The 24,324-nt window shown below is 46.9% G+C and overlaps 1 protein-coding gene across 1 annotated transcript in view; it reads right to left on the bottom strand.

The window, feature by feature from the left end:
• CUL9 (cullin 9) overlaps nt 1-24,324 on the bottom strand; it is a 44,142-nt gene that overhangs the window by 11,544 nt on the left and 8,274 nt on the right. The window contains exons 9-28 of the mRNA XM_011986767.1: nt 20,974-21,181; nt 17,832-18,028; nt 17,250-17,467; nt 15,694-15,940; nt 15,184-15,289; nt 14,399-14,626; nt 14,029-14,119; nt 13,719-13,890; nt 11,747-11,852; nt 11,359-11,454; nt 10,918-11,093; nt 10,527-10,660; nt 9,978-10,154; nt 9,660-9,769; nt 9,402-9,584; nt 9,097-9,257; nt 8,273-8,501; nt 7,998-8,187; nt 424-569; nt 151-280 (exon numbers count right to left, since the gene is read on the bottom strand). Coding sequence (XP_011842157.1) covers nt 151-280; nt 424-569; nt 7,998-8,187; nt 8,273-8,501; nt 9,097-9,257; nt 9,402-9,584; nt 9,660-9,769; nt 9,978-10,154; nt 10,527-10,660; nt 10,918-11,093; nt 11,359-11,454; nt 11,747-11,852; nt 13,719-13,890; nt 14,029-14,119; nt 14,399-14,626; nt 15,184-15,289; nt 15,694-15,940; nt 17,250-17,467; nt 17,832-18,028; nt 20,974-21,181 — 3,305 coding nt within the window. The remainder of the gene's footprint in view (nt 1-150; nt 281-423; nt 570-7,997; nt 8,188-8,272; nt 8,502-9,096; nt 9,258-9,401; nt 9,585-9,659; nt 9,770-9,977; nt 10,155-10,526; nt 10,661-10,917; nt 11,094-11,358; nt 11,455-11,746; nt 11,853-13,718; nt 13,891-14,028; nt 14,120-14,398; nt 14,627-15,183; nt 15,290-15,693; nt 15,941-17,249; nt 17,468-17,831; nt 18,029-20,973; nt 21,182-24,324) is intronic.

Here is a 24,324-nt window from a genome sequence, read left to right as displayed (position 1 = left end):
AACCCACTCCCAGTCAGGTACCGGAGGAGGCAGAGGGACAGATGAATGGGGACTAAGATGACCCCATTCTCACCCCTACTACAGTCCCTCCATCCTGAGGGCGACCCCCTGACCAGCAGCAGAGGCTCAGCCCGGTCCCCAGTGACCTACCCCTGTGTGGAAAGTCCTGGCCCTCATGCAGGGTCAAAGGGCCATTCCCCGAGGTGAGGGGCACGAGTGCCTGGAGCAGCAGCTCTGGGGAGAGGGCAGAATCCTTCAGCAAGGTCTCTACTGACACCTCCTGATGAGGAGAAATGCCCAGTCAGTAGTCAAAGGAAAGAAGAGAAGAGGGGAGGAAGGATGAAAGGAGGAACAGGGTTTAGGAGGAGAAGAGCGACAGACAAGGTGGCAGAGAAGACAGAGAGAGGCTAAGGGCTGAAGCACCTCTGTATGATTGAAATTCAGCAGCAGCCACATCTGCACGGTGGACACATGCAGTGTCTGGTTCCCAAACTGCAGCTCAGCCCGGCCCAGCCACGTCCACTGCAGTCGCCGATGTGGTCCCATGTCCAGGACTGGATGGTTCTGACCTAGGCAAGTGTCAAGGAGAAGGGTGGAGACACGGAATGGGCGAAACGAGGGGTTTAGGGGTTGAGGTGTCAAGCTTTGCTCCTGCTAGTCCCTGCGGGGAGGAGGGTCCCAGCATTTTCAGACAGATACCTTGTCAAGCTTCCAGATCTCAGCCTTCTCTGCGCCTGCCTCCCTGGTGAGCCACAGGTAACTAGGAGCCCATCTCTAGACCCAGAGCCTGGCCCTGAGCCAGGCAGGTTCCATGCAAAAACACCAGAGAGAAAGCACTTGCATTTTGCCCTCAAGGAGCTCACAGTTTTAAAGACCCACTAAGCTGGATCTCTTCCTCCTCCTGTTTCACAGCTCAGGCAGGCTGAGCTTGAGACATCTGTTCATACTGGAAAGCAAGGAAGCTGTCAAAGGGGGAGTATTAAAGGGACCAAGAGCCTACCTGAGAGATGCTCTCTGACCAACGACGGGACAATTAGAGCATCAAAAAAAAAAAAAAAAAAAAAAAAAAAAAAAAAAAAATCTGCAATGTGTGATGGAACCACATAAAATATTTTAAAATCTATGAGTTCATAATGATATATTTTTAAAAGACCCCATTGGTTATATTTAAAACATACTAGAGAACCAACACATTATTTTTAAAACTAGTTAAAAATAATTGGAAGAGGAAACCATCAAGCCTTTCCTGAATAAACCGGACTTCAGGGTAAATAAACAGTTGGTGAAAGGAAGTTTCTCTTGAAAGCATTCCAGCTAATACATGAAGAAGGAATGACAGAACTAGATATAACTATTTCATAACCCCTAATGAAATGATAGACCTAAGCAATGGTAGAAACGCCTGCCTGGTGAAAAGCTGATGGAAAATTACATGTAATGTATAGACATGACTGACACACTGAAATCCGTTGATTCTTCTCAACATCACAAAGGGAGACAGGCTGAACCTGCCTCCTGGTGGAAGGACACATACCACCACTGAAGCGTTCTTGCCCGAGAAATCAAACCCAAATCTGGATAAGCCTCTACACCTACAAATCAGTTTTCAGGAAATAAAGGAGACAGAGAAATATGCTTGAAGACACCATGTGAATGCAATCAGGAAAATCCAGCCTGTGAATGAATAACCCACTTTCCTCCAGAAATAACTGCAAGGAGGATAAAACGGGAGATGGAAACCTATAGAGTAAGGGAGATGTAAGATAATGCAACCAAATGCAATGCATGGACCTTGTTTGGATCCTCACTAAACAAAATAACTAACAAAAAACTCCAAGGCAATCAGGGAAATATGAGCAATGACTGTATACTTGATACAAATTGCAAATTTCTAAATATTTGATAATTGTAGTATCCTTTTCTTAAAAAAAAAAAAAAGAAAGAGCACTTATCTTTTAAATTTTGGGGGGGAATAGATGGGAGTACAGATTGAAGCAAGATTGCCCATGAGCTGATATATGTTGGAGTTTAGTCTGTCTACATTTGTATATGCTTGAAATTTATAATAAAAAGACTTTTTAAATGAGGGTGAAAATAACCCTTCTCAGACAAATAAAAAAACTGGTAGGGTTTTCCACCAAACTCCTCAATGAAGACACCTTTTTTTTTTTTTTTTGAGACGGCGTTTTACTCTGTCCCCCAGACTGGAGTGCAGTGACATGATCTCGGCTCACTGCAACCTCCGCCTCCCAGGTTCAAGCAATTCTCCTGCCTCAGTCTCCCGAGTGGCTGGGATTACAGGCGTGTACCACCATGCCTGGCTAATTTTTGTATTGTGAGTAGAGACAGGGTTTTGCCATCTTGGCCAGGCTGGTCGCAAACTCCTGACCTCAGGTGATCTGCCTGCCTCAGCCTCCCAAAGTGCTGGGATTACAGGCATCAGCCACCATGGCCGGCCTGAAGGCACTTCTAGCAGATGTATTTTAAAAAGAAGGAGGATCAAGAGGCAAAGGAAATGGTGGCTAAAGCAATTGGCATGGTGGCAAATGTAAATATCCCTGAATAAATCATAATAATGACAATGTTGGAGGTTAAAAAAAGATAATTCTAAAATATGGAACAACAGTAATAAGTAATATGGGAATTAGAGCTGGAGTTAAGATTTTCTAAGATCCTTTTATTGTTCAGAAAGGTAGGAAGTGATATTAGCTAATCAAGGATACAGGTTAAAAATACAAGGGTATTCAATTATAAAAATAGAATGCCTAAGTTCTAAAACTGATACAGACAAAAAATAAATTTTTTAAAAACGATCAATCAATCCAAAAGAAGAAAGAAAAAAGACAGCACAAAAACCCAGGGTAGAATCATATGTACATAGGTGCTCAATTTATTCTTCTTTAAATACAAGAAGAGTAAACAAAAACACAAAATAAGAAGTTAGAAACAGCCAATTAATGAATAATAAATGAATTCATTATGAGTTTATTATTTATGAATTTATTACGAATTTGTTACTCATAATGGGCTAAAATTGACATCTTAAAAAGAGATTGTCAGGTTGAACAAAAAACACATTCTAGGTTTTTATAAGACGTGTGCCTAAAACACTAAGGGTATGGCAAAGTTAAAAGCAAAACAATAGATGTGTATAAGAGACAGGTTAAAAGCAAAACAATCCCAGGGGAAATTCTAACAAAAGTAGAATACTGGCATGATTTTAAAGTATCTTCCCTGACAGACCGCTCATTAATTATAGCAAGGAGAAAAAATATTAACTATATGAGTGGAGAAAGCAAACAACCTCTTGGCCAGGTTGACAAAATTAACCTCATAAAGAAGGGGCAGATGAAAACTGTGTGCTTCAGGGTGTAAAGCCTTGAGAAGTACATGCCTGCCACATACTTAATATTTTGCCTGGGAATGCATAACCTGAATCTAATCATGAAGAAATATGCCAACTTAAAATGAGGAACCATTTTTAAAAAGTAGGCCAGGAATGTGGTTCACGCCTGTAGTCCCAGACTTTGGGAGCCCAAGGTGGGCAGTTCACAAGGTCAGGAGTTCGAGACTGGACTGGCCAATATGGTGAAACTCCATCTCTACCAAAAATACAAAAATTATCCAGGTGTGGTGGTGGGCACCTATAATCCCAGCTACTCAGGAGGCTGAGGCAGGAGAATTGCTTGAGCCCGGGAGGCGGAGGTTGCAGTGAGCTGAGGTTGCACCATTGTACTCCAGCCTGGGCAACAGAGCAAGACTCCATCTCAAAATAAATAAATAAATAAATAAATAAATAAAATAAAAAATATAAAAGGGGTCGGACGCGGTGGCTCATGCCTGTAATCCCAGCACTTTGGGAGGCCAAGGCAGGCAGACCATGAGGTCAGGAGTTCGAGAACAGCCTGGCCAATATGGTGAAACCTTGTCTCTACTAAAAGTACAAAAAAATTAGCCATGTGTGGTGGCGTGCGCCTGTGGTCCCAGTTGCTCTGGAGGCTGAGGCAGAAGAACCACTTGAACCCGGGATGCAGAGGTTGCAATAAGCTGGGATCATGCCACTGCACTCCAATCTGGGCGACAGAGCAAGGCTCTGTCTCAAAACAAACAAACAAACAAAAAAGTAAAAGGACCGTATTCTCCAGAAATGTCAGTGTCATAAAAGGCAAAGGATGGCGGATGGGGAACTATTCCAGACTAAAGGAGACTAAAGAGACATGCCAACTAAATGTTACAGGTGATACTAGACTGATCCCTTCCTGGACAAAAAATGAAGTCATAGAAGATATGATGGGTCAGTTGAAACAATTAGAATGGCCGGGCGCGGTGGCTCACGCCTGTAATCCCAGCACTTTGGGAGGCTGAGGCGGGCAGATCACGAGGTCAGGAGATCGAGACCATCCTAACATGGTGAAAACCCCATCTCTACCAAAAATACAGAAACAAAATTAGCTGGGCATGGTGGCGGGCACCTGTAGTCCCAGCTACTCGGGAGGCTGAGGTGGGAGAATGGCGTGAACCTGGGAGGTGGAGCTTGCAGTGAGCCGAGATCATGCCACTGCACTCCAGCCTGGGCTACAGAGTGATACTCTGTCTCCAAAAAAAAAAAGAAAAGAAAAGAAAAATTAGAATATGGAGGCTGGGCGCGGTGGCTCATGTCTGTAATCCCAGCACTTTGGGAGGCTGAGGCAGGAGTTTGAGACCAGCCTGGCCAACATGGTGAAACTCCGTCTCTACTAAAAGCACAAAAATTAGCCAGGCGTGGTGGTGGGTGCCTGTAATCCCCACTACTCAGGAGCCTGAGGCAGCAGAATCACTTGAACTTGGGAGGCGAAGGTTGCAGTGAGCTGAGATAGCACTACTGCACTCCAGCCTGGGGGACAGAGTGAGACTCCGTCTCAAAAAAAAAAAAAAAAAAAGAATACGGAAAATAGATCACAATACTTATACCAGAGTTAAATTTTTGAAATTGATAAATGAACTGTGGTTATATAAGAGAAGACCTTTATTCTTAGGAAATATGTACTAAAGTACTTAGGGGCAAAGGGCCAGCATATACGCAATTTATTCTCAAAGGTTCAGAAAAACAAAAGTCTCTCTATACATACATATATACACACATATACACAAACAAAGGGCAAATGGTAAAAGCAAACGTTAACAAAATGTTAACAAAAGGTAAACTTGGATAAAGAGTATGTAGGTATTCTTTGTATTATTCTTGTAATTTTTCTGTAAATTTGAAATTATTTCCAAAGAAATTTTTTTAAGTAAAGGAATAAGCCAGGTGTGGTATACACAGAAATATACACGAAGAAAAAAAAATCTGAACCTGATGAAACCTCTAGATCTAACTTTCATTATTAAAAAGTTTAAGGAAGCCAGGTACGGTGGCTCACGCCTGTAATCCCAGCACTTTGGGAGGCTGAGGCGGGAGGATTGCTTGAGTCCAGGAGTTCGAGATCAGCCTGGCCAACATGGCAAAACTGTGTTTCTACAAAAAATACAAAAATTAGCGGGAGTGGTGGTGCACAGCTATAGTCCCAGCTACTTGGGAGACTGAGATGGGAGAATCACTTGAGCCTGGGAGGCGGAGGTTGCAGTGAGCCACCCGAGATCGTCACACTGCACTCCAGCCTGGGTGACAGAGTGACACCCCCTCTCAAAAAATACAAGTAAAAGGACAAATTGCATACTTTGAATGGTTAAAATGGCAAATATTATGCTAGTTATATTTTACCACAATTTAAAAAAAAGGTATGCAAAAGATTAAGAACTTCTCTCCATGCAAAAACAAAAAGCTAAAAATAGAAAAAGATAAACTGGAAAGACAACCAAAGAAAGTTGGTATACTATTAATACCAGAACAAAACAGACTTCTAGACAAAAAGCTTTATTAGAAAGAAAGTCACTTCATAATAATGTTTCATTGACTCTGGAATTTCTAAACCTGCATGGTCCATCATAGTAGCCATCAGCCACATGTAACTATTTAAATTTAAACTGATTATGACTGAGCGCGGTGGCTCACGCCTGTAATCCCAGCAATTTGGGAGGCCAAGGCAGCTGGATCACCTGAGGCCAGGAGTTCGAGACTAGTCTGGCCAACATGGTGAAAGCTCGTCTCTACTAAAAATACAAAAATTAGCCGGGCATAGTGGTGCACACCTGTAATCCCAGCTAATCAGGAGGCTGAGTGAGGTAGGAGAATCGCTTGAATCCAGGAGGCGGAGGTTGCAGTGAGCCAAGATCAAGCCATTGTACTCCAGCCTGGGTGAGAGAGCGAGACTCTCTCTGTCTCAAAAAAATTAAAATAAAATAAAATAATAAACTGATTACAATTAAATGAAATTATTTAGTTCATCGGTTATATTAGCCACATTCCAAGTACTTAATTTCCATCAATGACTATCATACTGAATAGTGCAGAAAATAATTTTTCCATCATTGTAGAAAGTTCTACTGGATGGCACTGTTAAACTATTTTAACCTTCTAACAAAATAGCCAAAAAATATGTATACAGTAAAACCAGTATGATTAGCAATTTTGAAAAATTCACCATCATAGTGGTAATTTTAGCACACCTCTCTCAGTAGTAGATCAAGTAGACAAACACTACTAACTTTACAGAAGATGTAAACAAAACAATTAACAAGGTCAATTTGGTGAAATATGTAGAATCCAGTTAAGAATACACATTCTTCTTAATCACACATGAAACAGGTAAAATATGACCATCTACTAGGCCATAAAGAAGTCTCAATAAACTGCAAAGATTCAGAATCATAGAAACCATGCTCTTTGGCCACAGGGGAATGAGGGTAGAAATATAAAACAAAAAAATTACTGAAGAAAAACTTGTTTGGAAATTAAAAATATATTCTTCTGAAAAACAAAATAAAGAAAAAATAATAGAAATTTAAAAATTCTTAGAACTAAACAATAATAAAAATAATACATAATAAAAACTTATGGAACATCCCAAATGTCCATCAACAGCAGAAAGGGTAAATACATCCATACAATGGAATATGACTCAGCAAAAGAAATGAATAAACGAATGATACCCCTGACAACTTGGATCACTCCCACGGACAGTATGTTTCGTGAAAGACATCAGACACAGCAGAATACTGTATGATTCCATTTACATGATGTTCAAATACAGGCACAAATCTATGGTGATAAAGGTTAAAAATAATGATTTCTCCTGGAAGAAGACATTGACCGGAAAGGGGGCATGAAGGAGAGAGCCTTCCACAGTGCTGGAAATGTTCTGTATCTTGATGGGGGTGTGAAGGAGGTAGATACATGGGTGTATATTAATATAATAATTTATGAAGCCTTAAAATTAAGAATTGTGCACTTTACTGAATACTAGTTATATCCCAATCTGACAAATCTTTTTGGCCAGGCACAATGGCTCACCGAGGTGGGTAGATCACCTGAGGTCAGGAGTTCGAGAGCAGCCTGGCTAACATGGTGAAACCCCGTCTCTACTAAAAATACACAAATAGCCGGGTGTGGTGGTACACGCCTGTAGTCCCAGCTACTCGGGAGGTTGAGACAGGAGAATCACCTGAACCCAGGAGGCAGAGGCTGCAGTGAGCCAAGATCACACCACTGCACTCCAGTCTGGATGACAGAGTGAGACTTCATCTCAGAAAAAAAAAAAAAAGAAAAATCTTTTAAAACTTTATAGGATGCCACTAAAGCAGTATTGAGGGGAAATGAAGTCTTAAAAACTTTTATTTGGAAAAAAGTCTGAAAAGACTAAAAATCAATGTTAGAAAAAGAAAACAGAACAAATTCATAGAAAGTCAAAGGAACTGATGAGAGCAGAAATTAATGAAACTACAACCCATGCTTTCTCATCCCTCCGTAGGAGCTGATATTTTTCTTCATATCTATATCCTGTTCAAAGGTCCTCTCCTCTTCCTTTCTTGCCACCCCCAGTCTCACCCCGATCTCCAATTTCCTCTCCCTAGTTCCTCACTCTGGCTGTAGAAACTGGAGAAACGGTCAAGGGCATCACAGAATTCTGTGGGAAGGCACTTTCTGGGATGGTACAGGTAGCAGAGTGGGGAGACCGGCCAGCAGCGTGGTGACAGGACCAGTATAGAAATGGCTGGACTTGGATCTTCAATAAATAATTCTTTCTCAGCTTCCTCTTCCTCCTCTTCCTCCTGAAGGACATAAGGATTTCAAGGGCCCTTGGGCTCCCTTCTTTGGTCTAGTCTTCTCTCACTCTCCTATTCTCCCTGCTCTTACCTCCTCTTCCTCTAGTCTCTTTTCCTCCTCGTCTTCCTGCTCCAAGAACAACTTGTCAAGCCGCTGGAGCTGGAAGAGGTGGAACTGGTGCTGTAGCTCCTCAGAGGTACTCAGGCTCTGCAGCATCAGCTGGGGGAGGCGGTTGGGAAAACAGAGGCCAATCTCCTCCAGCACGGCCCCCTCCAGCCAGCTCGAGCCAAAGCTCAGGAGACGGTCCGCCATATAATGCCTGCAGCACACACAGCCCGGGCCAAGCCTCAGTGTGGGTGGCAGCGTGGCCCAGCCTCCCCCTCGAGAATGTAGGTCCCTCTGTCCCTCTGCCTGAGTCACACACCCTACCTCACCTCTTCTCTCCCACTCCCTTTCCACCAATGCATGACCACCTCCACTTTTCTCTTTTTTTTTTTTTTTGAGACAAAGTCTCGCTCTTGTCACCCAGGCTGAAATGCAATGACGCAGTCTTGGCTCACTGCAACCTCCACCTCCCGGGTTCAAGCAATTCACCTGCCTTACCCTCCCGAGTAGCTGGGATTACAGGTGCCCGCCACCACGCCACCACTCCTGGCTAATTTTTGTACTTTTAGTAGAGACAGGGTTTCACTATGTTGGTCAGGCTGATCTTGAACTCCTGACCTCAGGTGATGTGCCCACCTCGGCCTCCCAGAGTGCTGGGATTACACGCGTGAGCCACCGCGCCTGGCCAGCCATCTACATCTTTCTCTCTCCTCTGCACAGCCTCTTTTCTCATCTCCCCTATAAGACTCAATCTGTCCACTCTCCAGTTCTAGGCCTCCCATCCCCTACCCCTCCAGACCTGCACTCACTGATAGAAGTGCTCAAAAGTTGTGGCCAGTTCCAGACCAGAAAGGACCATAATGGGTTCCAGGTGCCGCTGAAGCTGCCCCAGCATTTCCACTCCAGGGGCTCCACCAATCAGGCCACCCTGGATCTGCTGGTCAATGTACCTGGCAAACTGCTCACTCATCTGGGGGCAGTGGAAAGGGCATGGGCAAACCATGAATGAGGGAGTGGAGGAGACTGGGGAGCGAAAGGAGGTGAAAGAGCAGAGCAGAAAGAGATGAACTTGGGACATGACCTTATAGCCCTGTGGGGAGCTGGTGGGACTCACGTGAGCAGCAGTGAGGAAGGACTGCTGCAGCAAGGCGCCAGAGAAGCCACTGCGCAGAGCCAGCGTGAAGGCTGCCCGAGGCCCAAACAGCTCGGAGCCTGCTCTCTGCAAGTGCTCATAGAGTTTACAGTAACGAGGCACAAAGTCTGGGGCCCCCCAAGCTGCAGCCAGGAATCTGCCGACCTGAGGAGAAAGGCAAGAAATGACATAAAAGGAGCAGCCCCTTCCCTCCGCAGACTTCTGCTTGCTTCTGCCCACCTGCTCCTGCACCACGCTCAGCCAGCATTGGGTTATGTTCCTCAGGCTGCTACTTGGAAGCACTGGCAAAGGCGCCGGGCTCCGGTCCCGACCCTTACTGTTCTTGCTGACTGTAGAGACAGAGGGAGAAGGAAGAGGTTTCATCTCAGCCTCTAGGTGAGTACACCAGTCTTGGGTAGTGATCTCCTGGAAAGGCCAGGAAGTCTCAGGGGCCTGGAAAGGCTGGTAGCAAAGCAGCAAGAGTAAGATCCAGGGAGAAGGGAGCCAGATACACCACTGCCCGCAGTCTAAGCTCTATTGGCCACAGTTGGGACTTACAGGGCCGAGTGGATGGCTCAGAAGGCCCAGGAGGAGGCTCCACATGCACCAGCAAGTGGCAAAGGCGACGAACTCGAGAAGCAAAGGACGCTGCTCGACTCAGGGGGTTCTGAGAGCTCTCTCTCTGTTCTAAGTACTGATCCAGCAGCCATCCCAGGGCACTCACACCTTCCGCATCTGAAAGAAGACAGGTCAGGAACAGGTCTCCATGGGAGATGGGAGAACAGACAGCCCAGGGCAGAGGAGGGAGAAAGATCAATTGTACAAAAAGGCTTGAGGGGTAGTGGGGCCCTAGTCCTCCCCTCACCAAGGTTTGCTTCAGCTGGAGTCAGGGGAGATGGTAACAGGGCGGGGATGGGGTAGTGGGGAAGATTCAAATACCAGAGTCTCAGGGAGCAGTGCCTGGGGCAGGAAGGAGAGAGGAACATTGAGGTGACAGGCCTTCAGGGACAAAGACAGGAACCAAAAGAACCAAGAGCATTAACTCAGGTGATCCCTGGGAATAAGGACAAGGAACTGGTTAGTGGGGCCAGGTGTCAGCATGGTTACCGGGAGAGGTGATGTTCTGCACCAGGGGGCTGACCAGGGCCTCCCAGCAGGTCTTGCCCAGTGCTTGGGCGGCCTCATCATCAGGGAGGAAACGGTCGGCAAAATTCTGCTCGTGGCGCAAAACCCTGTTCAGTCTGGGAACAAACAGTGCACAGTGGAGGATTAAAGGCACTGATTTCCCAGAGGCCTCCATTCAAGTGCAGATCAGCTCCCAATCACCCGTTAGGTCCCTGACCCAACTTGTCCCAATCAACACAAACTTCTCACCTATGTTCAACTTCCCCCTCATGTCCTGGCTGCAGCTTTCCCTTCCAGACTCCCACAGAAGCATCCCTCCTACTTCTTAGTGCCCTGTTCCCTTACCCATCTTCCTTCCTCAGGCCCCACCCACCTGGGACAGAGCTGGAGGAGGCGCCGACGGTCCTCTGCTATGTCCCGGCTCCAGGCTTGTGCCCGAATTGTGTAGAAGAGACATGTTCGGCGACACAGCTGCTCCCGGAACAGTGGCCAGAATGTGGGCTTAGGGCCCAGGACCTCCACACCCCGAACCCGGGTGTCAATGCCGCCCTGGAACATGCACAGACTTATCTGTCACCCAAGCCTCTTGAGCCACTAAGTACTACCAAAGCCAAGCCTCCTGCCCTGAGCTCCCTAGAACTGCTCAGGACATCCCCACATCTCTGGGACTCAACAGGTCCCTGGGCCATCTCCCAAGCAGATCAAGGAGAAACCTTGGCTAAAGCCCTGGCCTCTAGATGTTAGAGAATGCAGCCACTCTGGAGACCCTGTGCCACCTCCTCCTCCTCAGCCCTGGCTGATGCCCTGGCACCACCTGCTGGCAGCGCTTTATGCGGATCTGGATGATAGGCCAGAAGCGGTTCAGATTCTCCAGGAGGATCACCCGGCTGGCAGAGGGCATCACATTCACCTGGCAGGGCAAGGGAGAAGAGGGAAAGGAGAGAGCTGTCACCTCCAGAAACAGGGTTGGAAAAACTGTTGACAGTAACCAAGTTGGTCATGGTGTGTGCCCTTCACTTCTCCTGCAGAGCCCAGGGATGGACGTGGCTCTGCATCCCTAATCCCACTCTCACTGCTTACAAGGCAATGCCTTGCCAGGAGGAAGGGATGTCACCATTCCCCAGGGACTAGGTCCTTCCCACAGGCACTGGGACAAAAAGAAGGACGTGGAGCAAGGTGAAGGGGGGCACAAGGGTTCCCACCGTGTTGAGCTCAGTGCTGATGCAGCTGGTGCTGTCACCCCCAAACACCACCACCCTGGCTGGCATGTAGCTTGAGTCCTCACTGGCCACCAACAAAGTGAGCTGCCTGGGAGAGAAGAAAGGAAACAGTCAAAGCTTGGCCTCTGGACATGGTGGCTCACACCTGTAATCCCAACATTTTGGAAGGCTGAGGTGGGAGGACTGCTTGAGGCTAGGAGTTTAAGATCAATCTGGGCCATACTGCAAGACCCCACCTCTACAAAATAAAAATCAAAAGAAAGAAATAAAAAGGCCAGAGCCCTGGTTTTAGTTCAAAACTATTTCAAGCCACCACTTCTTTCTCGGGCACCTGTTCCTCTGCTGGCTCCTGACGCAGCTGTCCCCACAAGACCCTCTGCTTTCCCTTTATATTCCGCCGAAGTGACTTAATTTAAACCCACGGTTTCAACTGAAAATTAATATACAGAGGACTCCAAATCCACATCTCTATCCCAGACCACTCTCCTGAGCTTTCATGCTGTGTCCCCAACAGGTCATGTCATGTCCCATAGGTGCCTCAAAGTCAACATGCCCAAATGAAATGATCATCTGTCCACGTAAACTTGTCCCGCTTCCTATTTCTCCCCTGGGAAATAAAACTTCTGTGCACCTAGTACTCAACTAGAATACTGTCACTGTGGCCTTCACCTTCTCATGGCTTCCCTCACCCAAAGGCAAGCCTTGTGGACTCCACCTCTGAGGATTTCCCAGTCCATTCCCACTCCTGCTGTCTAACTGAACACATGGATCCTTTTTCTACTAGACCACTGCATAAACCTTCCATCTCTTTCTTCTGATCTCCAACCCTAATTCCCACAATTGCCAGAGTGAGCTTCCTCAATAAAAAAATCTAGTTTTCGGCTGGGCGTGATGGCTCACGCCTGTAATCTCAGCACTTTGGGAGGCCAAGACGGGTGAATCACGAGGTCGGGAGACAGACCATCCCGGCTAACACGGTGAAACCCTGCCTCTATTAAAAATACAAAAAATTAGCCGGGCGTGGCAGCCGGCGCCTGTAGTTCCAGCTACTCGGGAGGTTGAGGCAGGAGAATGGCGTGAACCCGGGAGGCGGAGCTTGCAGTGAGTCGAGATCGTACCACTGCACTGCAGCCTGGGCCACAGAGCAAGATTCTGTCTCGAAAAAAGAAAAAGAAAAAAAATCTAGTTTTCTCTTCCCTTCTTAAAATCTTCTAATGGCTCTCCAAGTTTTGGAATAAAGTTCAAACTGCTTAGCTCACAAAACACTTTGTGATCTGCCTTTGCCTACTTTTCTGGCCTGTATCTTCTGCCACTTAGATATACAGTTTTCACTGCAGCAAAACATGACTACTAAAGTCCTTCCAAATACAGTTTCTTACTTCAATTTCGCACATACGCTGTCCTTGTGCCTAGAATATTGCCCCCTCTTTATCTACCTAATTTCAATGTCAAAACCCAGCTTAGTCACCCCCTCCTTCCAGAAGGAAGTCTGCTCTGATGCCTGTCAGTCTCAGGTCCACATGTGGACAGCAATGCCTTTTCTTACTCTGTGCTCTTACTTGATTTTCTAGTGTAGCTCCCCAGCTGGAATGTAGGTACCATATCTTATTGCGCTTCTATTTCCAGACCCTTGCACAGTGCCTGACACAAATGCCTGGCATTAAACAAATGCCCACAGGAGAAATGGATAAGTGAGCTGTTGATCTCCCTCAACACTAAGCACAGGGCAGTGCCATCTGTACCTGTTGGGGTACAGGTCACCAGATTCCAGGAGTGAGGGGAAGTCTATACTCAGCACAGCAAAGGCAGGTCAATGTGTCTATGTGTTCACTGCACAAAATAGGTTTGAGTGTGTCCCTCAGGCATGTGGGTTATAGCTGGGGTTGTGTGTATCTGGGTGCTTTGGCGAAGTATCCTGGGGCACAGCAGAACATTCATATATGTGTGTTCACACCTAACAAGAACACCACGGTGCATGTGCAGGGTGATGTAGTGGGAGCCGGTGCTGCCGTTGGACTCCCAGTAGGTCTTGGGGTTGTGGTCCGTCAGCTTGCTGGCCCGGTGTGGGTTGGAGGACACCTCCACCTTCTCCCAGCACTTGTCCTCCTTCACTTCCACACTGGAGCCTGGGGGCAAGTGGGAAGGGGTGGCGGTCACAGCCAGGTTAGTTGAGAGAGGGAAAAGGAAAAGGTCTAGGGAGCAGGAAGGGAAGAGGAGAACAGACACTGGATGGGAGCCAGGAGAAAGCAGATGAGGGCACTAACCCTGGCAGAGATGCCTGAGGAACACATCAAAGAAGGGGATATTGATGGGTTGGTGGGTTCGTCTGTGGTCTTCGATCTGGCCCAGCACCATCTGCAGCCGGAACATCAGGGAGAATGAGGAAGGGGAGAGGGAGGAACACAGAGAAACACCCAGAAACAGGTCGACAGAAAAAGTAAAGGGTCAATGGTACACTCAACTCCTCTCTCCCCACATTTTGACAGAACCATGTAGAGTCAAGGTTAGGAAACAAGTGCCCCAGATTTGCTACAGCCTGTGCCAAACAGGGATACCAAAGAGGAACACAGTGAATCCCCTTCCCCTGCTTCTGACTTGCATTCTCTCAGCTGCATACCCACAGCCGCTCCTCACCTGAATGCAGCCAGCCAGGATGCTAGAGGTGAGGTTGCTATAGAGCTGTGCGTACTTCTCACACTCTGTCACCAGGTCCCGAAGCTCACAGCCCAGTAGCAGCTGAGCTGAGTGCTTGTCCAGGACTTTGGAGAGGACCTCTTTTGCTCCCAGGCAGCAGAGCACCACAGCATAGTCCTTATGCATCAAGGCCAGGCGATGTAGGAAGCAGGTCAGCTCCTGAACAATCTGAGTCCAGAGCCACATAAATTCATTTACAGGAAACAAGAGGTAGGACATGTAAGGATTGAGAAGAGGGTTCAGTAGAGGAAGTGTTGTGGCTGAGATTGCGGAGACATGCCAACACCCAGGGAAACAAGAGTGCCAAAGTCAGGGTGGAGTTAAATAGAGGAGTGCTGGGACTCCAGAGTGAGTTGGCAGAACAGAACTTCGGCGTAGCTTTCCAGGCTGCTTCCTGCCAGGCCAAGCTATGTTAACTCTGGGGACTGAGCCTTGCTCTCCAATGCACAAACCCTGAAGGGAGGAGAGCTGTTTGGATTGGTGAATGTGGGCTTCTCCTTAGTCCAGAATTTAAAATCCAAATCTAAAATCATCAAAATGGTTTATACTTCAAAGATCCCAGTTCTGGAGACTCTTAGATTACATTACCCTTCCTCTTCCTACACCCATCCCAGTGCCCCAAGATCCATTCAGAAAGGCTCTGCTGTGCCCTCCAGAGCCTCACAAGGAAGTTGGTGCCCCAGATGCTGCCCATCTCTCCCTTCCCCTTACCAGGGTTCTAGTACCTCAGAGTCACTGCCAGGGGCACTCAGGCAGTTGAGGCAGGGCTCCAAGACCTCGTGCCAAGGGAGGACCATTGCCTCAGGGAAATCCAGCAGTCGGGTTATGACCCTGGTGAGGGGATAGAAACGAGTAAAGTCAGGCCAGGCGCAGTGGCTCATGCCTGTAATCCCAGCACTTTGGGAGGCTGAGGCGGGCAGATCACCTGAGGTCGGGAGTTTGAGACCAGCCTGACCAACATGGAGAAACCCAATCTCTACTAAAAATACAAAAGTAGCTGGGCATGGTGGTGCATGCCTGTAATCTCAGCTACTCGGGAGGCTGAGGCTAGAGAATCGCTTGAACCTGGGAGGCGGAGGTTGCAGTGTGCTGAGATCGCGCCATTGCACTCCAGCCTGGGCAACAAGAGTGAAACTCCGTCTCAAAAAAAATAGAAAAGAAAAGAAACAAGTCAAGTCCCTGAAGTCTGCCAGTTTCCCTCGTCCCAATGCATGGTGCCTCAACAGGCCTCTCACCTCAGCACAGACAGCAGCAGAGTCTTGTTGGGCCCCGGAGCATCCAGAGTCCGCAGCAACAGGAGGAAAGGCTGGGTCTCCTGCTGGAGGCGCTTGAGGAGGGGCCTCACGGCACCCCCGGGGCTGCCCTCACGGCACAGCACACGCTCCAAGTCCAGGAGTAGTTCTGCAGACGGGCCCCCAACCAGGGATCGAATCAGTAGCTCAGGGGACCCATCCTGACCCTGGATGATGGGGGTCTCTAGTGCTGCAGCCAGACACACCGGAGGGAAAAATGTGGATGAAGAGTCTTAACAGTTTGCCAAACTGAGAACTGGGGAGGTCCAGAAAATCACCCCAAAATTTTCTTTCTATATTGAAGATGTCTACAGTTTTTAACCAAACTGTGGGGGACTTTCTTTCCTGATCCCAAATACAAACCTAATCACATTTGAAAAAAAAACCTAGTATAGCAAGCATTGTCAAGTTAAACACAAGACATTTTAAATCTCTTATAGTCGTATTATTAAATGTTAGTTATAGTAAGTATTAACTATGATGATTACATTCCTGTACTACCTGCATGGTGGCTTTAGGTACACAGACTAAAAGATACATACATATTTCCTATTTTTCTTTTTTTTTTTTTGGAAATGGAGTCTCGCTCTGTCACCCAGGCTGGAATGCAGTGGCGTGATCTCAGCTCACTGTGACCTCCACCTCCTGCACTTAAGCGATTCTCCTGCCTCAGCCTCCCAAGTAGCTGGGATTACAGGCACCCACCACCGTGCCTGGGTAATTTTTGTATTTTTAGTAGGGACGGGGTTTCACCATATTGGTCAGGCTGGTCTCAAACTTCTGACCTCAAGTGATCTGCCTGCCTCAGCCTCCCAAAGTGCTGGGATTAAAGGCGTGAGCTATTGCATCCGGCCACATATTTCCTATTTCAATATCCCTCCGTACTTCTAGGTTTTCACTTGTTTTTCAATCACAAAGGGTTTCTTCCCCAGTATCAATATTTAATGTTTCCAGGCACAAGCGTTCTGTACCATAAATTATAATTCCTCTTAAGAAGGCCTCCCTATTCTGTGAAGAGAAAGTCAAACTTAGGCCAGGCACAGTGGCTCACGCCTGTAATCCCAGTACTTTGGGAGGCCAAGGCGGGCAGATCACGAGGTCAGGAGTTCGAGACCAGCCTGACCAACACGGTGAACCCGTCTCTACTAAATACACAAAAATTAGCCAGGCATGGTGGCATGCGCCTGTAATGCCAGCTACTCAGGAGGCTGGGGCAGGATAATTCCTTGAACCCGGGAGGCGGAGGTTGCAGTGAGCTGAGATCGTGCCACTGTACTTCAGCCTGGGCAACAGCAATTTCCTTGCACATATTCCACAGTCTCCCTCTTCTTGGTTGGGAAATTCTACTTAAGACCTAACTTGAGCACCACAATGCTCACTCATTTCCTGAAGTCTCCTTGTATCTTTCCAGTAAGGAGCTGATATGTAAACCTTAGCCTTCATGGTCACTGGCTGGCACTGTGTGATTCCTCTGCAAAACCACCCCTCCACAATGATACCTGCATGCTCAGGGCTGCCCGGCGGCTCTGAGTAGCGATTGAGAAGCATCATGAGGATGGTGCGTGTGGTAGGCATAGGTTCTGTCCCTGGTGCTATCCCTGAGTGCCTAAACAACGTGTCTCTCAGCTCTCTGGTTATAATCTGGTCTCCCAGAGTGTGGTGGTTGCACAAAAGCAGGTTGAGCAGGAGCAAGCCATTTCTCGCTGCAGAAGAGCACCTGGGAGGAGGGAGGTGACCAGGAAGAACCTTAGAGACCATGAATGCAATGGAAGCAGCAAAGCAAGCACAGAGGGCTGGGCAGCTAGGGAGCAAAGGGCTCCAGTGGGCCCTCTGAGCCAGGACATCTGATCCCCTGACCTCAGGCCACTCCTCCCAAACCCATAAAGGGAGGTCAGTGTGTCTCTGCCCTCTCTGGGAATCTCCCTATCCCCAATCCACTTGCATTCTCTTCCAACAACAATTGCTTAATCCAGAGGTGACAACACGAGGGGAATTTCTGTGGAGAACATGAGCCTGGAGCACAGGAGTAGCAGGGTTTGGGACTAAGCAGGAGCCTGGAGTTGGGAGGGTAACGCCCTGACCCCTCGGTGTTCAGCATCAGGATCACGGCTGCAGGAATAGTGAGGAGCAGGCTCTCAGAGCCCGGGCGTGTAGCTGAGTCGATGCTGGCGAAGATCTCTCTGGTCATCTGAGCATCAAACAAAGAGTGGATAGAATCTCGGCCAGTAACAAAAGTGGGGATCTCCGAGGAGCTGGCGATGGCCAGCATCTTCAGTGCCTGTGAGGGGGATGTGAGAGCAGAGTGAGGAGGGGGCAAAGCCACCATGAGGAAAGGGAAGCCTCATTCTAGACCTCAAACTTTGGGGCACCTGAGCTGTTTGCAAATAGGTAGAATAGGAGACAGAAATGGAAGAGGTAGTGATGGGATATCAAACACTACAAAGAGAGGGAAGGAGGCAGGGAGGAAGGAAAAGAAAAAAGAAACTAAACAACAAAAAACCCTGAGACTGGATGGTAAAATCAGCCTTCCACTCCTCTCGACCCCCAGGCTCGCAGCACCAAGGCTACCGGAGTGGGACAGCCACCCCTCCTGTATCTTCCCCTCAGGATGGTGCCCCTCCCAGCATCTAGTTGTCTTCAGGGGCTTCTCACAGTTGTCTCCCATCTCACTTGCACTCCTTCCTTTGCAAAATCTCTCTTCCCTTGAGCTCCATGACTTCACATCCTCCTGGCATTTCTCCTACCTCTCTGGTGTTCCTTTGCCCCAAGGAACTGAGGTTCCTTGTCCCCTTTCTCTGGACTCTGCACTCACCCACACTGAGGCAACCAGGTTCATTCCCATTGCTTCAATTACCACCTATACGCCAAGTCTCCAAAACCTGTGTCTCCTGGCCTTAGCCAGTATCCAGCCCTTCTAGACAAGACTTCTTGGTTGTCTCACAGGCAGTGGTTGGCATTATAGGAAAAATTATTGTAACGTGTAAACTTGTTTGCTGGGACTATAGAGAAAAATTAAATTAAAATAGATACTGCACAATCACAGCGGAAATTGTCTCTCCTGGTGAAAGGGTTGATTCTCTACAAGAAACCCACGAGAGATGGACTGGGCTAGAAGTAATTCTCAGGACAATCCCTCTTGTAAGGCCTGGACCCTCCAAGCAACTTCTACTTCTCAATGAAGATTTCTCCCTGTAGTTACACCACCCTGCCCCAGTTAGCTGAGTTCTGTAGACTTTAAGTTATTAACAAGATGACATAATTTTATTTCAGGGCAAGATTTTTTTGAGATGAAGTCTCACTCTGTCACCCAGGCTGGAGTGCAATGGCGCAATCTCAGCTCACAGCAACCTCCCTGTCCTAGGTTCAAGCAATTCTCCCGCCTCAGCCTCCCAAGTAGCTGGAATTACAGGCATGTACCACCATGCCCGGCTAATTTTGTATTTTTAGTAGAGACAGGGTTTTACCATGTTGGCCAGGCTGGTCTTAAACTTCAGACCTCAGGTGTTCCACCCGTCTTGGTCTCCCAAAGCGCTGGAATTACAGGCATGAGCCACCATGCCCAGCCATTTTTATTTTTATTTTTTTTGCCATGTTTATAGTGGATGACAATTGCTATGTTTTGGTCATGTAATTTGAGAGGATCAGAGAATTCTTTGAGCATGATGGTCTAGACTATGAATGCCTGGCTGCTCTTGGTCCCATAAAGAAAAGTACCCCCAGGCTGGATGTGGTGGCTCACACCTGTAATCCCAGCACTTTGGGAGACCGAGGCGGGAGGATCACGAGCTCAGGAGAGCAACACATCCTGGCCAACATGGTGAAACCCCGTCTCTACTAAAAATACAAAAAATTAAGCTGGGCATGGTGGCACGCACCTGTAATCCCTGCTACTCAGGAGGCTGAGGTGGGAGAATTGCTTGAACCCGGGAGGCAGAGGTTGCAGTGAGCTGAGATCGCACCACTGCACTCTAGCCTGGACGACAGCGCAAGACTCTGTTAAAAAAAAAAAAGAAGGAAAGGAAGGAAGGAAGGAAGAAAGGAAGGGAGGGAGGGAGGGAGGGAGGTAGGGAGGGAGGGAGAGAGGGAGGAGGAGGGGAGGGGAGGGAGGAGACAGGAGGAGAGAGGACGGGAGGGGAGGGGACAGGAGGAGAGGGAACAGGAGGGAAGGTAATGGAAGGGAGCCTCCTGGCCTCTCCCAGGACAGCCTGCTCTAAGAGGACACGTGCTCCCGTTCATGCTGCTGCCATTATACTACTGGAATACATTCTCAGAACTGCTCTGGCCAAAGCCGGCCTGTCTCCCTCAGGAACCCTCAGGCTATACAGAGCTCTTCTGCCTGCACCACCCTACCTGCCAGCACTTCTGTCTGGAGTAACCAGTAAGCCAATTCTTCTGTAAGCTACTCTGGATAAGGGCCTTCCTTCCCGATTCTCTGGGCAATGGCAATGCTGGCTTTGTTTTACCCAAATCTAGTAACAGAGTATTTTCTACACAAGGGTGCCACTTGGATAAAAGAGGAAAAAAAAAACTTTTTGGTCACATCTAGAAAATTAGTTTTTAACCAGACACCTAATCATAACTAAAAAGGCAGGAACACTCAACAAACCTGAAAACTCAACTCCTGACCTTCTCCCCATATCTCCTCCTCCTGCCACATTCTCTCTCGGTAAATGGCCACTTCATGCAACCCTGCTGCTTAATTTTACACCTGGGAGTCATTCTTAACCCTGGCCTGGGCCGGGCATGGTGGCTCATGCCTGTAATCCCAGGAGGCTGAGGCAAGAGAATCACTTGAACCCAGGAGGTGGAGGTTGTAGTGAGCTGAGACAGCGCCACTGCACTCCAGCCTAGGCAACAGAGAGAAACTCCGTCACAAACAAACAAACAAAAAGCCTCCTGGCCTGGCACAGTGGCTCATGCCTATAATCTCAGCACTTTGGGAGGCTGAGGTGGGAGGATCACTTGAGCCCAGGAGTTCAAGATCAGTCTGGGCAACATAGCAAGATCCTGTCTCCACCAAAAATAACTCCAAAACTCCCTTTTTCCTTTTTCCAAACACTCAATCCCCAAGAATGTCTGGATCAAACTCTTAAATCCATCTCCATCTTTCCATTCCAAAATCTACTCACTGGTCTGAAGCACCAAAGTATTTCCTCAAGATCAGTAGTCCCCAATCTGCCTGTCTTGCCCATTGTTCTCTCCCGCCAGGCCCAATGTACTCACCGCCAGCCCAGCCTGCTGCACCAAGACAGAAGTCTTATATTCTTGCATGCAGACCAGTACAGCATAGATGCCACCCTCCCTGGCAAAGAGCGGTCGCCACTCGTGCTTGGTCATGAGCAGGTAAAGGAGGCGCAGGGCCTGCACCACCACCATCTTCTCTCCCACCTGGTTGGTCAGCAGCTCCACCAGCATCTTCACTAGCTTCTCTCTGACAAGAGAAGAGACGTTGGGGCTCCCCATCCCAAGGAGTCTTGCCTGACCTCCCAGCCATGGCATCATCGGACTCCCTGACCAATCCCATCCACCAAGAGCTAGTCCATCCTCTCTGCCCCACCCAAACCTGCTCTCCTTGCTCCAGTCTCACCCCAATCCCCTCCCCTCTGCAGCCAAACTGCCTGTGGCTCCTCAACTAATGAAGGAGGCAGTAGAAAAAATGTTTACAAACTCTGGCTCATCTTTTCAAATAAATCTATAAATTCAAAGTGATGCTAATCAAAATGCCTAAAAGGTGGTTTTGTTTGTTTTTGAGATGGAGTCTTGCTCTGTTGCCAGGCTGGAGTGCAGTGGCGCAATCTCAGCTCACTGCAACCTCCACCTCCCAGGTTCAAGTGATTCTCAAGCCTCAGCCTCTCGAGTAGCTGAGACTACAGGTGCGTGTTACCACATCCTGCTAATTTTTTGTATTGTTTTTCAGTAGAGACGGGGTTTCGCTATGTTGGCCAGATTGGTCTCGAACTCCTGGCCTCAAGCAGTCTACTTGCCTTGGCCTCCCAAAGTGCTGGCCTAAAAGGTTTTTTAAAACACCATGACAGGCAGATCCAGGCCTTGGAAATGTTCAGAAAAAAATAGTGGTAGCCAGGCGCAGGAGCCCATGCCTGTACTCCCAGCACTTTGGGAGGCTGAGGTGGGCGAATCGTTTGAGCCCATGGCTTTTGCCATGGGCAACACGGCAAAACTCCATCTCTACAAAAAATTATCTGGCATAGTGGCCTGTGCCTGTAGTCTCAGCTACTTGTGAGGCTGAGGTGGGAGGATCACCTGAGCCTAGGAGGTCAAGGCAGCAGCAAGCTGTGATCATGTCACTGTACTCCAGCATGGTTGACAGAGTGAGACCTTGTCTCAAAAAAAAAAAAAAAAAAGTGGTAGACTTGCCTATTATTATCAAAATATAAATATAAACTTGTAATAACTGCAACCCTGGAACTGATATAGGGTAGCTAAATAGATCAGTAGATGAGAAGAGAGATAAGGGTGGTATACAAGCCAGTAAAAAAAAAAAGGAAAAACCATTTAAAATATAATGTTGTGTGGGCACAGTGACACACACCTGTAATCCCAGCACTTTGGGAAGCTGAGGTAGTGGGATCATTTGAGGCCAGGAGTTCGAGACCAACCTGGCCAACATGGTGAAACCCCATCTCTTACTAAAAACACAAAATTTAGCCAGGCATGGTGGCGTGGGGCTGTAATCCCAGCTATTCTGGAGGCTGAGGCAGGAGAATCGCTCGAACCCAGGAGGCGGAGGTTGCAGTGAGCCGAGACGAGAATTGCACCGCTGCACTCCAGTCTGGGCGACAAAGCAAGACTCTGTCTCAAAATAACTAATTAAACAAAATGTAATGTTGAATGAGGTGGGAGGATTGCTTGAGGCCAAGAGTTTGAAACCAGCCTGGGCAACATAGTGAGACTCCATCTCTACAAAAAAAAAAAAAATTAGCTGGGTGTGGTGGCTCATTCCTGTAGTCCCAGCTACTTGGGAGGATAAGGAAGGAGGTTTGCTAGAGGCTAAGAGTTTGAGGCTGTGTGAGCTATGTGATCTTGCTACTGCACTCCAGCCTGGTCAACGGACTGAGACTCTGTCTCTAAAAAAAAACAAAACAAAACACACATACACACACACACACACACACACACACACAATGCAATTTAGAGATACCTGGCTATCCATATGAAAACAATGAAGCTGGAGCTCTACTTCACAACATTTGCAAAAATAAACTGCAAATGAATTTTTAAATGAATTTTTAAAATACAAAATCATGGGTATTTTTGGAAAATATAGGGAAATATTTTTATAATCCTGGAACAGAATAGATCTTTTTAAGTAGGACACAAAATCTAGAAGCCATAAAAAAGCTGAAAAATGTAGCAACAAACAGTCTGAAACTCTAGCATGATGGAAAAAACACTATACACAAAATTACGAGACAAGCGCAGGAGCTAGACAAAGGTGCCAGTGGAAATGCTGATCTAAGAGACGAGGAAGAAGTGCCTCTAGAGTCCCTAGATCAGGGTGAGGGTCAGGAGAGAAAATAGCAGGTATTGACTGTTGCTTAACAGTGACAGCGACGCCAACTGAGGAGGTGGCTTGGGAACTATGAGGGGAAAAAACATAGAAGGAGAACTTCTGGGAAAGAAGGCAAATAAAGGTACTGAGAAAGTTCTGCTTTTAATCTATCTTTTCTAAGAAGTTTTATAATGACAACAGTGTGAAATAGGCTTTAAATACATATCCCCTTCCATGGCCATGATTTCTTATATACTAGACAATATACATGGGTAATACATATGAATAGATACAGAAATATGTAAGGATGTTTACCCACATGTTAACAGTGATTGTCTCTGCCTTAATGGCTTTCAGATTTTTTTTCTGTCAATCTTACTTGAATATGATCAGATAATTTTTATTTTAATAATTTTCTAATTTTTTTACTGTATGTATTATTCTATAACCACAAAATAAAGCTAATATGATTTTTAAAAAGACAAGCAAAATATTTGGAACATAAATAACAAAGGAATAACCAAAATTCCTATAAATACATTAAAAAAGGCAAAGATCCAATTAAAAAGTGGGCAAAGGATAAGAACAGAATATTTATAGGAAAAAAAAAAAAAACCCAGAACAAATGTATGCAAATATGCCTAACTTTACCAGAACTAGGTAACTAAAACAAAGAGATACCAATCATTTAAAATGCTGCCAATTAGACAGATTAAAAAAGAAGACAATATTCAGTGTTGGCAGATGTTAAGGAAAAACAGACCCGTTAGAACACTGCACTTGAAATTGGAGATAACCACACTGCAGGGTCCTATGCAGCAGTAAACATAATGAGGCAGCTCCACGCAGACTGATATGGAAAGCCCTCTAAGGCACTGAGTGGGGGCAAAAAAAAAAGGTTGTAGAAACATGTAGGATGTGATTACATAGACTAAAGCACAGACTCAGAAAATGCTCTATTTCCAAACACACAATTACAAATGCAAATCTATAGGATATAGTAGACTGATAACAGTGGTGAGAAAGGACTTCGGCCTTCCTATGTTCTTTTACATTCTTCAGAT

The sequence above is a fragment of the Mandrillus leucophaeus genome, unplaced genomic scaffold (genome assembly GCF_000951045.1).
Source record: "Mandrillus leucophaeus isolate KB7577 unplaced genomic scaffold, Mleu.le_1.0 Scaffold3, whole genome shotgun sequence".
Lineage (NCBI taxonomy): Eukaryota > Metazoa > Chordata > Mammalia > Primates > Cercopithecidae > Mandrillus > Mandrillus leucophaeus.
The sequence above is the reverse complement of the archived record's forward strand: the minus strand, read 5'-3'. Positions and strand labels throughout refer to the sequence as shown.